Here is a 14,911-nt window from a genome sequence, read left to right as displayed (position 1 = left end):
AGAATTAGGAATAAAAGTGTAAAGCGTTTCAACGTGCGTTTAATTATGTTTTTTTCGTCTACTTTATCACTGGATAAGGACGTTTTCTATTTTGATCTAGAAGCAAGGGGACGTCAGCCCCACCTTGCTAAGAGAAACGGTTCAGGAATTCGACGTTCACACGTTCTTGACGAATTCCGCTTTTATCAGAATAATAGCGGGGAATAACGTGGTGTAAAGCATTGCAGAAGCTTTGAAGTCTTTTTCAAATATTTAAAGGCTCATATGACGCGGGAACATTGAGTTAACTGACAGGCGATCGGATAAATCCGAGTGTCCCTTCAGAATCACAGTTTTTAATTAAAAGTCCTTAAGTCTCTCGCATATCCAGTTTGACGTCATATTGCTTAATTAGAGGCGGCTGAAGGGGCCGACTATCCACTGTTTTAGGGGGCTGCTACGTTGGACACTTCCTGAAACGAAGGAGCTCATCCTTTGTCACAGAAGCCCTCCAATCTTTTGTAATCGACTTGGCTTTCTGTTCGGTGTAGTGCTGCATTGCATGGTAAGAAGTGCTAGGGCAATTACGTGCAGGAGGGCCCGATGACTACCGTCATTTCCATATTATCCTATACAAGAATGTTAGTAATTTAAGTACTATTTCGCACTCACCTTTTACGACTCAAAAATAGTTATACCGTCCTTCGATCGTTATAACACTGTGTGCATTTTCACGAAAATGCAAAATTGCAGGCGGACATAAGGAACTATTATATTTGAAGGGCCTTTGTTGATTAAGCGCGAAATAAAGGCAGCCAGGCCAGCGACTTTCTTCTTCGAAATTCAGCCAGAAGCCTCCAATCTTGTGCATATGAACAAATATACGCAAAACGGCTATGAACAATAAACACACATCATGGCTGTATAGTGATTCCTTGGAACTGGGATCATCTTTTCGCGGAAATGGTATATGTTTTCCCCCAAGTATGTTGTCAGCCTGCATACACCTTAGTTCAATAGTCGTTTTATTCGGCACTTAATGAACAGTTTTTTTTCTCGCTGGTTGAACTATGCAGGTCACGTTCCCTCGCTCCTCGCTGTTCGTCCGCAGGTAAACATTGCAACCGTTCGTAAAAAAATCATAATGGGCCCCCTTCAAAGTAAGAAAGCCGTGCTGCAGTTCCAGCGAACACGTAGAGCTGACTTTGAGCATAAGTAATATAGGAATCATTTATCGTGATGACAGTTTTCTTGTGTCCCGCCACCCTGTCATCCTGGTGTGAACTGATATTTGCTGGGGTAAAAAGGTTCTGTTAATTTGCGCGTTATGTATGAAAAAGGTGTACTAGTTTTTTATCCAGGAACATGCGAATTAAAAGAGGGATTGACGCGGTCTACGCTGTTTCCCGTTTCTGTGCCATATTGTTAACCGCGGAGCGGCACCAGCAGAAAAGTGAGTCCCGGAAGAAACCAGGCACGGCAGAACAAAATAAGGTGCGTAACGCGCATCTCAGACGATGCCCTCACTGCTCTCTTCTCCCTGTCGCTTCCCTGGTACAGGCAGTCCCTGTTTGTTCAGGTATATTTTTCCTTTGAATCCCCTGGAAGACGAGCGCTGAAAGTCGAGACACTCGAACGCAGCATGCGAAATTTTGCAGCGCTGGTTCCGCCACCCGCGTTAAAAATGAAAACTGTCTCCTCCCGCCCCATCGCTTTCTGGAATCGGGCAAAAAATAGCAACGGTGACGCAACTACTGCGAACACAAAAATGGGTTTGCCGGGTGGCGGTGCTTGCCTCGGCGATTTCTTCGGCGTCTGACGCTCCTTTTCGCAGTGGCAGCATCGCCGGTGGCGGCACAGGCGATACATCGTCTCTTCCTATTTGCAACCCTCAACGCCCTTTCAGCCGCTCCTTTTCTTTGTCCCTTTTGTGCGCTCGTTGTAGGAGGTAAGCGAAAGCGAAACGTAATGCACTGACTCGCTGAGGTGCATACGAGTCATCTCACAATAAGCTGAACAAGAAGGCAAAGAAAACTAAACCATGACTATGCGGTCGCTGCGGGCTGCGTGCTGCGAAGATAGAAACACGTTTTTGAGTGGCCACCATTTCCCTCCGGAAGACTGGTGTTGCCCTGTTGAGGTGTGGTTATCATTTTTAATATGCACTACAATTCCTTTCACTCAGCTCACCGGGGACATTTGGGCGTACATTCGTATACGGATGCCCACAGGAAACGATGAAGCTTGGGAAAGGGTGAACGAATAGAAGAACCTTACATAAAAGAGGCCAGCTTCTGCCCGGTGAAAACGACAGAACAAGGGAAAAGTCCCTTGCCGAAACATTAATTGTGGTTGAGGTTGCCCCCCTCGTTCAGTTGGTTCCCTTCTTTAGTTTAGTTTTTGCCTCACTTTCAGCTTATTCCGTTTAATTTTTTGTTTCAGACCTCAACGAGTGGCGCTCATATTCTATAGCCTGTATTCAATAGCGAGGCACGCATGCAGGCAACCATGTGAGTGCGCCGCCACTGCTTATGTCAGGCTCCGCGGAATGTCGGTACTTGTCCGTGCGAAGCGCATGATATGGGTTGGACATTCTAAGCTCTAGCCCGCCGAACACAAAGTAATGCCTCGACTCCTATGTGAGTGCGATTAACAACAACACTGTTGACACCACCGTTGAGATTCGGGTTGAAACAGAGAAGACGACGCAGGCCCGTGTTATTTTTTTCTTCGGCGTGCGGCCGCAGCGGCACAAGCCGCGCCATGTCCGTAGCGCTTCGGCCATGTCCATGGCCATTTCAGTGTTGCCAAGCGAAGAAATTGACGGCTAAAATTTTCAATGAATACCACCTATGACAAGCGTATTCCGTGTACCGTATTTACAAGAGGCAATAACTTCGCAACCAGCACCCACCATTTGCCACAACTACAACTTAACAAATGCTTAAGCAGACCTATCACTTCGTTTTTAGGGACAAGCAGGGTTTTCCCTGAAAGAGCTTTCCTAGCTACTGCCCACCCACACACTTCAGTTCCACTCGCCCTAATGTCTTTGATGCGCAGTATGCACTCGATCTACCCCCTACAGCTCTATTCCTTTAAGCTGTGGAAGCAGTACTGAAATGTGGGGCAAAGGCAGCATGGACCATCCACCCAACGAATCCCTAGCCGCATGTGATGCGAATGAGTGATGTGAGCGGGATTTATAAGAAACGCAGCTTCTGCAGTTTCAACACAGCGGCTGGACGCTCTTCAGTGCTGCCCGGACTCCTCTCTCTGGAACGCTGCCCCAGTGGGCACTTGGCGCAGGACGCAGCTCAGTCCTGCCCCAAGTGCGTCCGGATAAGCACGTACTTCGTGAATCAACTTGGGGGTGCAAAGCGTGCATCCCATGCGAGGACGAAAGAAAGGGTGGGGGGCTTGCCTTTGAAGGCAGTATGGAGTGCAGCAGCTCCTCGGTGCGCTTCTTGTCTTCGTCCAGCTTGGACTGGAGCATGCGCAGTCGGTTGGTGGCCTCGTCCAGCTTCTCGATGAGCTCTCGCTCTCCGCGGTGGTGGTGCGAGCGCAGGAAGAGCTCCCTGGCCGGGTCGTGGATGGCCAGGTCGCTGAAGAACAGGCCCATGCGCCGCATGTCGTCGATGTCCTTGACGCGCGGCGAGCACAGGAACAGGATGCTCTGCGTCTCCTCCACGGACACCATCTGGCCCTTGAGTCGCAGCACCGGGCTGGTGGCGGCGGCCGCCGCGTCGTCCTCGCCCGCCTCGCTGGCCACCGCGCGGGGCTTCAGAACGTCCTCCTTGGTCTGCACCACGAACACCTGCGGAAGGAGTTCGCGTGGCGCGCCTCGTCTTATCGCCCTTATCGGCCGAAGGGCCGGCACGCCGTGTACCAATGGCAGTGCCTTACGCGAACTGGCATATACGTACCTAAGGGTCTGCGAACAAACAAAGCAGCAGTGGAAGCCTGTGATAATTCAAACGCGCACGCAAGCATGGCTGTGCCTGCAGCTATGATGATGAAATAAACGTCATAAAAAAGTTGTTAAGGGCAACTGCCGATTTTTTGCGGGCGTACAAGGGCATGAGCTATAATAGAATACTTTCGGGTATCAGTTTTACATTCACGTGGCAAGAACTATAGCATGCAGCCTAGCACGCTGCTGCAGATTCTTCGTGTGTACGGTTGGCTTTCACGCGTTATTACGGGGCTTGAACTGGGCCTGTCTTTATTTTTATTTATTTATTTATTTATTTATTTATTTATTTATTTATTTATTTACAAGCATGGGCCTATGTAGGTCCAAGCATGAGAGTTAAGTTAACAACAACAAAAAAATGGCTCCAATCCACGCTGAGAAGGTGACTGGAAAGCAAAGCTTTAAACGACACCCACAACAACTGCCCAAGCGACGTCACTTGAATTCACACACCTGGCTCTACAAAGAATGGAACAAGAGATTCTGCCAGCCGTTACCTGGAGTCCCGAACGCAGCAGCAGCGTCGGCCACGGTCGGGCTAGAGCGGCGGATGCCGCCGCTGTAGCCCGGCCGTGAGTCGGGAGAAAAAAAAATGGAGATGAGCATCTTTCGAAGAGTGAGACAGCGGAACCTAGCCATCCTGATGTGCTAGCTTGGGGCTACACCACCACGCGAAACAAGTGCAGACACCGAAACCATTCCGCGTGTGAGCTTAGTGGCTCCCGTTTATACCGGTTTAAATTAGTTCGTTAAGTGAGTTTGAGAAATTCGAGAAAGCTGAGGGAACTTTTATAATCGCCATTATCAGAATTAGTAGCTACTTTCGCCTTTTGTAATACCTCTTAAAACACAACCGAATTGGTCATCACCAATTTATAAAACGGAGTACCATTCGTGGCAAGCAGTGCGCAAAAGGTAGCGTTTCTCTAGCAGCCAGATGTGAATTGTACCTACATTTTGTTTTCCCGCCCTGCAAACCAATCCTTAACGTATGCTTGCCGTACGACCACTTAATTCCATCGAGTGCGGGTTACCCAGGAGGTGCTGTCGAACAAGTTAATCAAGCCGTGCGAAGGAAGCGCGCAATGGACGCGACGCACGCCAGAACAGGCCCAAAACAACCGTCGCTAAAGCAGACGGCGAAGCCGTACCGCCGACGCCGACGCCGACGAGCTGGCACTTCAGCGCGGTGAAAGGAGAGGTTAGGAGAGGTCAGAGCCTTCTATAAGGCTCTGGGAGAGGTAAATTCGCCGCGCCATCTCTAGTGTGCTCCGTGAATGAAACACTTCGCCCCCCCTCCCTCCCGCCGCCGTCGCCTTCCACGCGTTGGGAGTTTGTTGTCCCGCACGCAACGAACGAACCGTTGGCTGGTAAAGCTAGAAAGCTTTGATTTAAAAAAAGCGAATATTTATCCAGCAGAATACACTGACTGCAAGGCAAAGGACGCAAGGCAAAGCCGCAGTCCTCACTGTTGTACACAAGGTCAACTTCGGTTCCATACATGTTTTTGATGCATTTTTTGAAGCTTTCTTGCACCATCTCACCTGGCATCGCCCTCCAAGCATGGCAATTTACTTCCAGAATAGTGCAATATCAGGCTTTTGCCCACGCCCTGTCGGAGTCAAGTCGTAGAGGTCTTCAGCCATCCATTCGGCATAAATGCGCTTGACATTCGCTTTGAAGGTCTTATCTATAACTATAAAGAGAAGTGCCCGACTGACTGACTGACTGACTCGCCCAGCAAAAACTGGTCGCTCTAGAGACTTGAAATTTCGCGAGTACATTAGCGTAATAGCGTAGGGGCTCACGAAGGCGTGATTTTCGGAAAATAAACTCGTAACCGAGAAAAAAGTCGAAATTTTGTCTTCGTAAATTCGTCATTACCTCGGTCACCCATTCACATATCGCAGCGCTTTTTGCTGATATGTCCAGCCTTTAAGAATATCTAAAAAGAAGCTTAAAGATTTCGCCCTAAGCAACACTATCAAGATGATTTCGCATTTTCTGCCTGAAATGGGTGTTTCTAAAGATTCTCCAATAAATCTCACACTAATACATTAATGCAATTTATTTTTGCTAACATATGTTACTCATACAAATGGAGAAAACCAATTTTAAGGATTTCACTCTGCGATGCCGGTAAAAGGGTCAAATTGTTTACAAATTACACGCCTGAGGACCCGAAAATGCCTAAAAGGTGATGTCCACACCTTGCCAAATGGCTGGTTGAAACGGCTTCAAATTTCATGAGCAGATTGTGATTACGGTGTTACAGCCCAATATTGCAGAAAAATTTTAAGAATTACACCAAGGAGAGATAAAAAAGCGATGAAAAACGCTTTCGCATATTAATTTTTTATCTCTCGCCATTTGAGATATTGAACTGGTTTTTGTTGATATAGTTAACCTACTCAGGTATCGAAACACTGTTCTACGACATTTTTCCGCGGCACCCTCCTATTAGAGGCAATCAGGATTTCGGGAAAACTGTGTGTTTTTACACATTCCTCAATAGTCACACAGCCCGCTGATACATCGATTTTTTTTGTTTGCGAATGGTGCCAATAAAGTTGCCCAAAAATGGATGTAAGGATTTTGTCCTAACATGCGGATAAAAAGGCCAGCGACATTTTTAAATTTACATCCCGTTGGCCGTAAACTTCTGTTGAATTTTCTTCAGTTCACATAGCGCTCGCCATCTTTTGACAATTTCTGTAACCATGCGCCTCCGTAGGAGCCCGTGCCATATATCATAAAACTGTGACCGGTGAGCATTGTTCACACCTGCGTAGATAACACTTCCCATTTGTAAACATACCTTCCATCACCCAGTCCGCCTCCATTGTTTGTTTCCAACGCAACTTCCTGCTGAATGCAAGTTCTGTTTACAACCCTTCTCTCCTCCTAGTATCACATTAGAGTGCAAGCAAAGCCCCAATCTCCCCTAGGTTCCATCCCCCTTTCAACCCTGAGCTGTAGGAACGCCTGGTGACTAGCAGCAGTCTGGATGTCTAGACACTTTTGGCCTCCAGAGCAAAGGCCGTCCGCTCACCACATGGCTGCCTTGAATAGGGAATTACCCCCACTTCACCGGCTTAATAAAACGTTTTTCACTCACTCGCTCGCTCGCTTTAGCGCACCATATTGGTGCGATTTGTTTAGCGAGGGTTGCAGCAAAACAAGAGCTCCAGACGTTTCCCATTACCAGGACACGCTCCGTTGGAGCCCTCGTATTGACAGCAGGCAGGAGCTCTATATTGGGTGCAACTTCAAGATAAACTAGTTAAATATGACAAGTAACAACTAATTTAACACGTGTTATGCCTATTAGTGTCATTAGTAAAATGCTCATCGCCCCCCCCCCTCCCCCCCGCCGGGCTTGGCCGGGTACTACGGCTAGTTCAGTGATACGCCTAAAACTGCAACATCGATGTCATTCCACCGGGTATGGCAACTAAGTGAGTGCTGTTGCGTGAAAGACGGTACTTTACTTCCTTAGTTGTGTGGCCACTGAACGAGTCTAGAACGAGCGTCGTGCGCTCGTCCTTGTTTTATTCTTCCTCGTTCATGTATGTTTTGCGCAAACCGCTGCCATGGAAGACTTAGTGATACAGCGTAGAAGCTTCACAGCACAACTCGCATTGCCGTGAAGCTGCACTAAAAGAAGAACCCCGCGTAGTATTATGCGCACCCCTACTTTGCCACTGAAATTTTCGCATTTTGGTGGGGATCATACGCGCGAAAACACAGTATACAATCAACAGTTTTAAACATCAATGTCTCAGGAACAAATGCGTAAAGTGCATGGAATATACCAGATGATCAGTGCGTCAGCATACAAACTGCAGTGCATAATTACACATATAACAAACATAATTTCGAATTGTACTTTTACATGCATTGACCATGCACTTCTCTTTCGTATAGAAAAGAAAACATACAGAAAGACTAAGCTTACCGAAGACGCTACGGTTACTTGCATTGTTTCCTACCTGCATCGCCTATTGGTTTAATCTTTAACAAGTTAAATCTATTTAAATCAATTTTTATGCGCAAGAACTCTGTCGATATTTTAATTCGAACAATGTGATGCCTTGTATCTGCACAAAAATACATAAGTAGCGAGTTTAAGACATTTAATTGTTATAATACTGTGATTCCATATAATGGTACGAAAACACCGCGAGGAGCAAAATACCCAACAATATAACTAAAGAAAAAGAAAGCTGACCCAACATGGCTTTGGCGACCATGTATGTCCTGTGAAATGAAAAGCACAAACAAACAATTAAAAATATTTTAAACATTTAAGGCTACCAACTCGCAAAGGTCTACCCAATCCAGTGCGCTCACGGTAATAAGTAAAAATAGGCACAAAAGAAGGAAAACCGTAAAAAGACGAGACTAAATCACAAAACTGTATTAATCCAGCGCCGTCAAAAGAGTAGCTCAAGAAAGAACAAAGAAGAAAAAGAATAAAGAGGCTCTCTAGATTGACTTGCTGCTTCAATGCAGCCAAGAAAGAGTGAAGTTGGTGAAATGGAGGAGCTGCGTAAGGATGCTCACGCAAATACGCACTTAGTAGACAATTTGCAGCGTTTCTGTAGCCTTGTGATGCCCCACTACTTATACCCCGCCACTGTCCCTTCAGCTTTGTGGCGGTGCGTTTAACTATCAAGCGTGCAGGTGCCAGCCGGTTCGCGGGAAGCGAGAGAGAGAGAAAAAAAAGCGTCCTGGTAGTTCGCGACGGCTTAGCTCGCGCTTGGCATTCTCCCTCCAGATTTTTACGTTCTCCCGCGTACATCCGCGAATACTGCAGCAGTTGGAGTGAGCTTGTCCACGCAGAGTACTGCTGTTCTCACATTTGTATGCACTTGAAATCCGTGTTTGAGCGGTGCATTGCTTTTTTTAACCATATGAAGCAGCTGTTTTATTTCCATCGTACTAAATGAGGTTCGCAAAGGACACTCCGAGTTTTATACAACTGTGCAGCACTACCTTTACGACACGAATTTCATAAGAGCCCTGCATGCATTCATCCAGCGGCTGCAGTGCTTGACCTCTGCGTTGGTCGCATTCTAGCGACCAAATAGCTTGCCTAGGGACAGAATGCGGATCCTCTTTTTTGTCTGGGCAGCCGAAGCACATTTACTTGTTGAAAGAGAACAGATTTTCAATTCAACGCCAGGTCAACAAGAAACATGGAACAGAAAAAAAAAAAAGATACTGGTAACAAACATCTCGGCTGCAGCGCAATGCCCGAGGACATTTTACGGCCGAGTAAATCTCGCGCTCGGTCCGCTTGCCGTGCCCGCTTGTCTCCCGCTTTCGAACGACTGGGAAGCCATTTCCGCGCTGTTCTCCCAAACTTAGGGGCCAAAATCGAACCCAGAACAGACGGTTCGAAGCGAGCGAAGGCGGCGAGGGTGCCGAGGCGCCCGCCTGCAGGCGCACCCGAGGGCAGAAAAAAAATAAATATATATCGGCGCCGACCGTTCCAACGTCCGACCGTTCTTGCGGTGTAACTAAGCCAACGAATACTTCGGGGCACATCAGGCCTCCCGTATACTGCCAACGGGCTTTTGGGCAAGCGACGCTCGAAAACAACCGAAACAAACGCGAACGCAAAGGAGGAGTGGGACATGCGGGTGCAAGGGACGAGGCGTAACGACTGTCTGTTCCCGTGGCGTTGAGCACCTCTGCATTTGTTTTTTCCCGACTCCAGTCGAACATTTTTTGTCCCTCCGGGCACTGACGGCCGCCGAAAGAAAAACCGACAGTATTCTCGACCTCATCGGTAGAAATGGCAGCGCTGCGGCGAGGAGACAAGACCAGAGAGATAGCAAACTGGGAAAAACTAACGCCGCTAGGGCGACAACGTTGAAGAAAATTGGAAAAAAGAGCGCATGGACGCCGTGGCAAAAATAAAGGAAAGTTGATTCAGACCAGGGCAAAATATCTACATTACGTTTTGGCCAAGTCGATGACCAGAGGAAATAGAAGAGAAGGGCAGGGTAGTTAAGATAAGCGAAGAAAAACACCAATACGCACGACCAATAGCGTCAAGAACAAAAGATGAGTTTCCTGTGGACAGTGTCCGCGTGATGCCAATGGCTCCGAACAGAATGCGGGAAGATTTATTTAACTTAACTTAACTTAACTTAATTTAACTTAACTTAACTTACAGCAATGTAGTCGCGAGGAAGGATAAGCCTTCAGTAGGCTAATGCGGCGGCGCCCTGTAGCAGCGACAATTTCGCATGCTGACTGCGTACAACTTGCACTTATAAGACGTCAGAGAAAATACAAAACAAAAACACCGAAGGAAGGGTTAAAGGAAATTAGTACGCGCTTCACCCCTCCGAGGCCTATACAAGGCTCGCATGTGCGACTCGTTTCCTTCTCTTTGCAGTTCCTCCCGTGTTTCTTCCCGGCACCCAGTGCTCCTCTACGGGGCCGCTGTACTCCCTTGCTCCCCTTTTTTCTTTTTTCTCTATTTTCCAACATCAATCCCGTGTAGTTCTCCGCTTCGCTCATTAATTGTGTTGCGACCCACCCGCGATTCACCCGTAGTTGCAGTAGAGGGTGAGTCCACGCAACGGCTGCAGGGTATAATTTATTTATTTCTACATATATACTGCCGATCCCATCAGGAATTTTAGCAGGAAGGGCGTGAACATAGCATTTTAGATATAGAGACTCAATAGAGAGACATACATCGCAACGGAAAAGAAAAAGAAACTAACAAAATAGGATCATTTTAAATTTTCGGACCAAGACAAGGACAAAACATAAGAGGCAGCAAATGTTTCTGGTAGAAAATAAATGCAGCGACTTGAAGAATGCTTGACACCTCGTCAACACAACAATAATAACAAACTGCGATATGAAGAAGTAATTCAGGTGAGGTAAAACTTATGCAGGCACTAAGAAAACTCGACCAAGAATCACCAGGGTATTTTCCTTCTCTTGAAGTCAGTATTGAATATTGCTTGAGTGCAACTGTATATATATCGAGTTCAAATATCTGGTCGCCAAACGGTTGTTCTGTTCACTGTGTTACAGCGATGTCCTCACGACGTCATCCTCGGGATAGATTATTTGAAGGAACATCCCCCCGCTCTAATCGATTGTTCGGCGGGAATTCTCGAACCCTAGTTACCAAAGGTGGCCTGTGTAAACGACAACGCCGATATCAAACGCTGCCTGCGGTCATGTGATCAAGTTCGTTTACCGCCGCAAGCTGCTAGCTGGGTGTCGTTAGAGTCGTCTCCTCCGGCTCCGGATGGGGACTATGTTGTTTCGCCCGTTGTCGATATGCTGGTTACGCTCAATGTGACATCGTGCCCAACTTCAACGATTCTTTATATAAAAAAATTTCACCATCTTCCCGTAGGGGAACCACGAGTAGTATGCGAAGCAGCCATGGGGTCGACTCAAGTTCCCATTAGTTTTCAGGTCGATCGCGGCGTTGCGGGAGGAGAATGAGGGGAGCGGAACGCGCGCGCGCGTCATTTATACCGCGGAGCTACAGTGACGCCCCCAGCGGCTACCGTCGCGTCTCTAACCCTAAGCTGCTTCGCATCAACGCGCGCGGAGCCGCAGGTGTTGCCATTCGTCGCGCAATCCCGAAGAGGAAAGGTGCTTCGGCGAGGAGAGGAGGAATGCCGGAGAGGAGAGGAGCGTCGGAGAGGAGAGGAGGAATGCCTCGCATACTACTCAGGGTTCCCCTACGGGAAGATGACGACGGTGGTTGAACGCGAAGCTATCTCGTGATGGATTCTGTGGTTGGCCAATCCCTAGGGGCATCCTGCCACAATAATCATCAGTGGTGCCTGGCCAGGCATGCGCAGTGGGGGTGTGGTACTCAGGGTTCCCCTACGGGAAGATGACGATGGTGGTTGAAGGCGAAGCTATCTCGTGATGGATTCTTTGGTTGGCCAATCCCTAGGGGCATCCTGCCACAATCATCATCAGCGGTGCCTGGCCAGGCATGCGCAGTGGGGGTGCGGACGGCGGACAGCAACGACAAGGGAGGGAGGGACACAGCCCCGAGCATGAGATGCTTCGCATCTAAAAGATAATGCTTATAATGCAAGCTTGAGCGTGACATTCTTGAAGCATACTTATCCGGCCAGCAGGTAACAGCTAATTAAGAGCAACCTCACTAGCGCTATCGGAAAAAGGAATGTTATTTCTACGTTTTTTTGTGTAAAGTGACGTCCCATGGCTTCTAGATTTTCGCACACTAGAAACTCGTACTGCGGTGATGACGTATGGGGCAGAAACAGGCTTGTACTCACCTCGAAAAAAAATCTAGGTCAGCTCCACCAGCCATTAAACCAAGAATACTCATGAATAGGAGACGAGTGTTTTGGATTAGTGGAAGCAAACTCTGGTGGCAGGCGTCCCAGCTGAAATTAAGAGTAAGTGCAGTTGCGCTGGACGCGTATTGCGCAGAATTGACAACCGCCGGAGCACTAGAGGAACGGAGCGGCTACCTAAAAACAAAACAAGAAATAGAAGACCTGTAACGCGATGGAAGTATGCGAGAAGAATTGGGGGACAGTATAAATTCAGATAGCACTAGCTCGGAGCAGTTAAAAATGTAAGCGAGAGGCCCCGGAGCTGTATAGATAACATAATTAGGATGACGTTGACGACGATTTCATAGCGAGTAAAAAACCAGCAGCCAGAACTTCACCAATTCTGAGTCTGTTGTTCATTCTCAAGAATAAAAACAAGCTGACTAACCGAGAATAATCCCCCGAAATCGTCGGTGGTACCTATTAACCATAATATATTGATGGCACTTGGGAATGCTCGAATCGCCTTGAAATAATTTTTTTACCAAATGCAACTTATGCGTGCACTCATATCTTTATTTTCTTTATTTATTGGCCGCGCTAAATATTTCTACAGCAGCAACAATAACGTGCGCGTACACAGCGAAGACCGATTAACATAGCTTAATGATACACATTCCTCTTTAAGCGACCGCGAGCATGCTCACCATTCGATCAAGGACAAAGGAAGAGAGGCGCTTTCTCACTCTTGCCGACCACGAGTAAATTAATTGCCCCACGACAAGAGGGACAGCTCACGAAGCGCGGCGCTTTGTTTTGCGTAACGCAGCCGGATGTTTAACCGTCAATCCCATTAAGCTTCCTAACCCCAGGTCATAAAGCATCCGGGTTCATTCTCTGCTGTCTTCTCCGTCGCCGGCGCTCGGAATTTATCGACGAAGCGCCGGTTGGATCGCGTACCGGCGATCTGCGCAAGAAGGCCACTGATTCCGTCCGTAGTACCGCCTCAGGCAGCGCTTGTGATGCATTCCGAATAAAGGAAAAGTGGCTGGGAAAGGGCGCGAGCACGCAGGACAGACAGTATTTGACGGGACAGACGGCCCGGGCATCGCGTGTCGAGCCGCCGTTTCAGGAGCACATTGCCGACCCATCTTTTCGGCAAAAATGAATGAATGAATGAATGAATGAATGAATGAATGAATGAATGAATGAATGAAAACTACCTAAGGCAGTGACGTCCTCGACGTGATGAAGCCGACTCCACTGACGGAAATTGTGTCAGGTGCATTGAAAAACCATTAAGGACCAACTGGTTGGTTAAAAGGACCCTGCAACATTTTTTTTCATTTTTTTTTGCTAAATATGTAATGTTTTTAGAAAGTAGTCAAGGAGCGCATTCAGTACTTAGAATGGGGGTTCACAAAGAACCTGAGACAAAAAGTGCTGCTTTACGCCCATCTTTGTCCTATATTTTTGTTATGGCATTTTCAGTGATCGTGCGCACAAGGCTTTGCACACTATTACCCAGAAGTGAGAAAAAAATTGTTCAGCATCTCCATGGACGCTCTCGGAAGGTTAGGGCTGATTTTGCATGCTAATTATTAGCCCTTAAGGCCATGTATGTAGGGTATCTGTTTCCCATAAAAATAAGTGCATCGTGTCCCAGAGAAACCCCTGAATTTACTCGGGATTGACGAAGGCCACTGGTTAATGCGTTAGTGCTGGAGGTGAGGTTAAGTTAGGATAGTAGATGGGACGGCTGTTGTAATAAATTGACGTTGGTGTTGGCTTTCTTGCGATGAACACTACCCTATCGGCAAATATAGATTGAGGGGACGCGGAGAAAATTGATTGTGAGTTCGACACTTAAAAGGTCGCATATTTGCCCACCTGTGTGCCGATGTGAGGCTAATCGGCCACTATGCCATGATCGCGAATTTACGCCTGTCTAGTGGGCATGACATGCCTCAATTATAAGTTCTAGTGGTACACAAAAGAGACGCTAAATATGCAAATTTTCACTGTTTTTATTTTATTTTATGAAGGCCTCCAAGGAGTACCTCAAGTTGTAAATATATTTAGTAAGAGATGTCTGAATATATGTAAACCAATATTCCGGAAGGTAATGTCATTTGGCATGCAAATCGCTCATAGCAGTGTTATAGATTAATAGCAAGGGCTTGTTATGATACGAGGAAGGCTGGCTTCCGTATTTATTCCTCCCACGCTATAGGGTAATACCTTAATTGGATTCCTTCCTAGTTATTCGTTTCACATATTGTGTGCACGCTAATTGGCTCGCCACGTTTTGCTGCTGAAACCTCCCATCTCTCCAGAAAGGTTGCGAGGAACGCAGCCGTCCCCTGACTGCGAAATAGAGATCTGTATTTTAATTCCTTAATAAATATTGATCACCTGTGGACCAAGCTCATCAGCGATGACAGCAAAATATTATAGTCTTTTTCAGATAATAAACGATCTTGCAAAAAGCGATTGCATTTGACAGTTTCGTCAGATAACTTGTAGAAACCTAGACAACCTTTATTCCGGTTTCCTGCACATACAGCATACGTGCTTAAAATTAAGCAAACGATTTCCTTTTCTATTTTCTTATTCTCCTCCACACAGGGATCGTAGTAAATGCATAAAG

The 14,911-nt window shown here is 47.1% G+C and overlaps 1 protein-coding gene across 1 annotated transcript in view; it reads right to left on the bottom strand.

The window, feature by feature from the left end:
* LOC144173957 (guanylate cyclase soluble subunit beta-1-like) overlaps nucleotides 1-14,911 on the bottom strand; it is a 156,642-nt gene that overhangs the window by 26,001 nt on the left and 115,730 nt on the right. The window contains exon 7 of the mRNA XM_077702332.1: nucleotides 3,404-3,796. Within this exon, the coding sequence (XP_077558458.1) occupies nucleotides 3,404-3,796 (393 nt within the window). The remainder of the gene's footprint in view (nucleotides 1-3,403; nucleotides 3,797-14,911) is intronic.

The sequence above is a fragment of the Haemaphysalis longicornis genome, unplaced genomic scaffold (genome assembly GCF_048455015.1).
Source record: "Haemaphysalis longicornis isolate Haplotype H1 unplaced genomic scaffold, Haemaphysalis longicornis Haplotype H1 scaffold_3, whole genome shotgun sequence".
Classification (NCBI taxonomy): domain Eukaryota; kingdom Metazoa; phylum Arthropoda; class Arachnida; order Ixodida; family Ixodidae; genus Haemaphysalis; species Haemaphysalis longicornis.
Note: the sequence above shows the minus strand (reverse complement) of the source record. Positions and strands in the feature narration are given on the sequence as shown.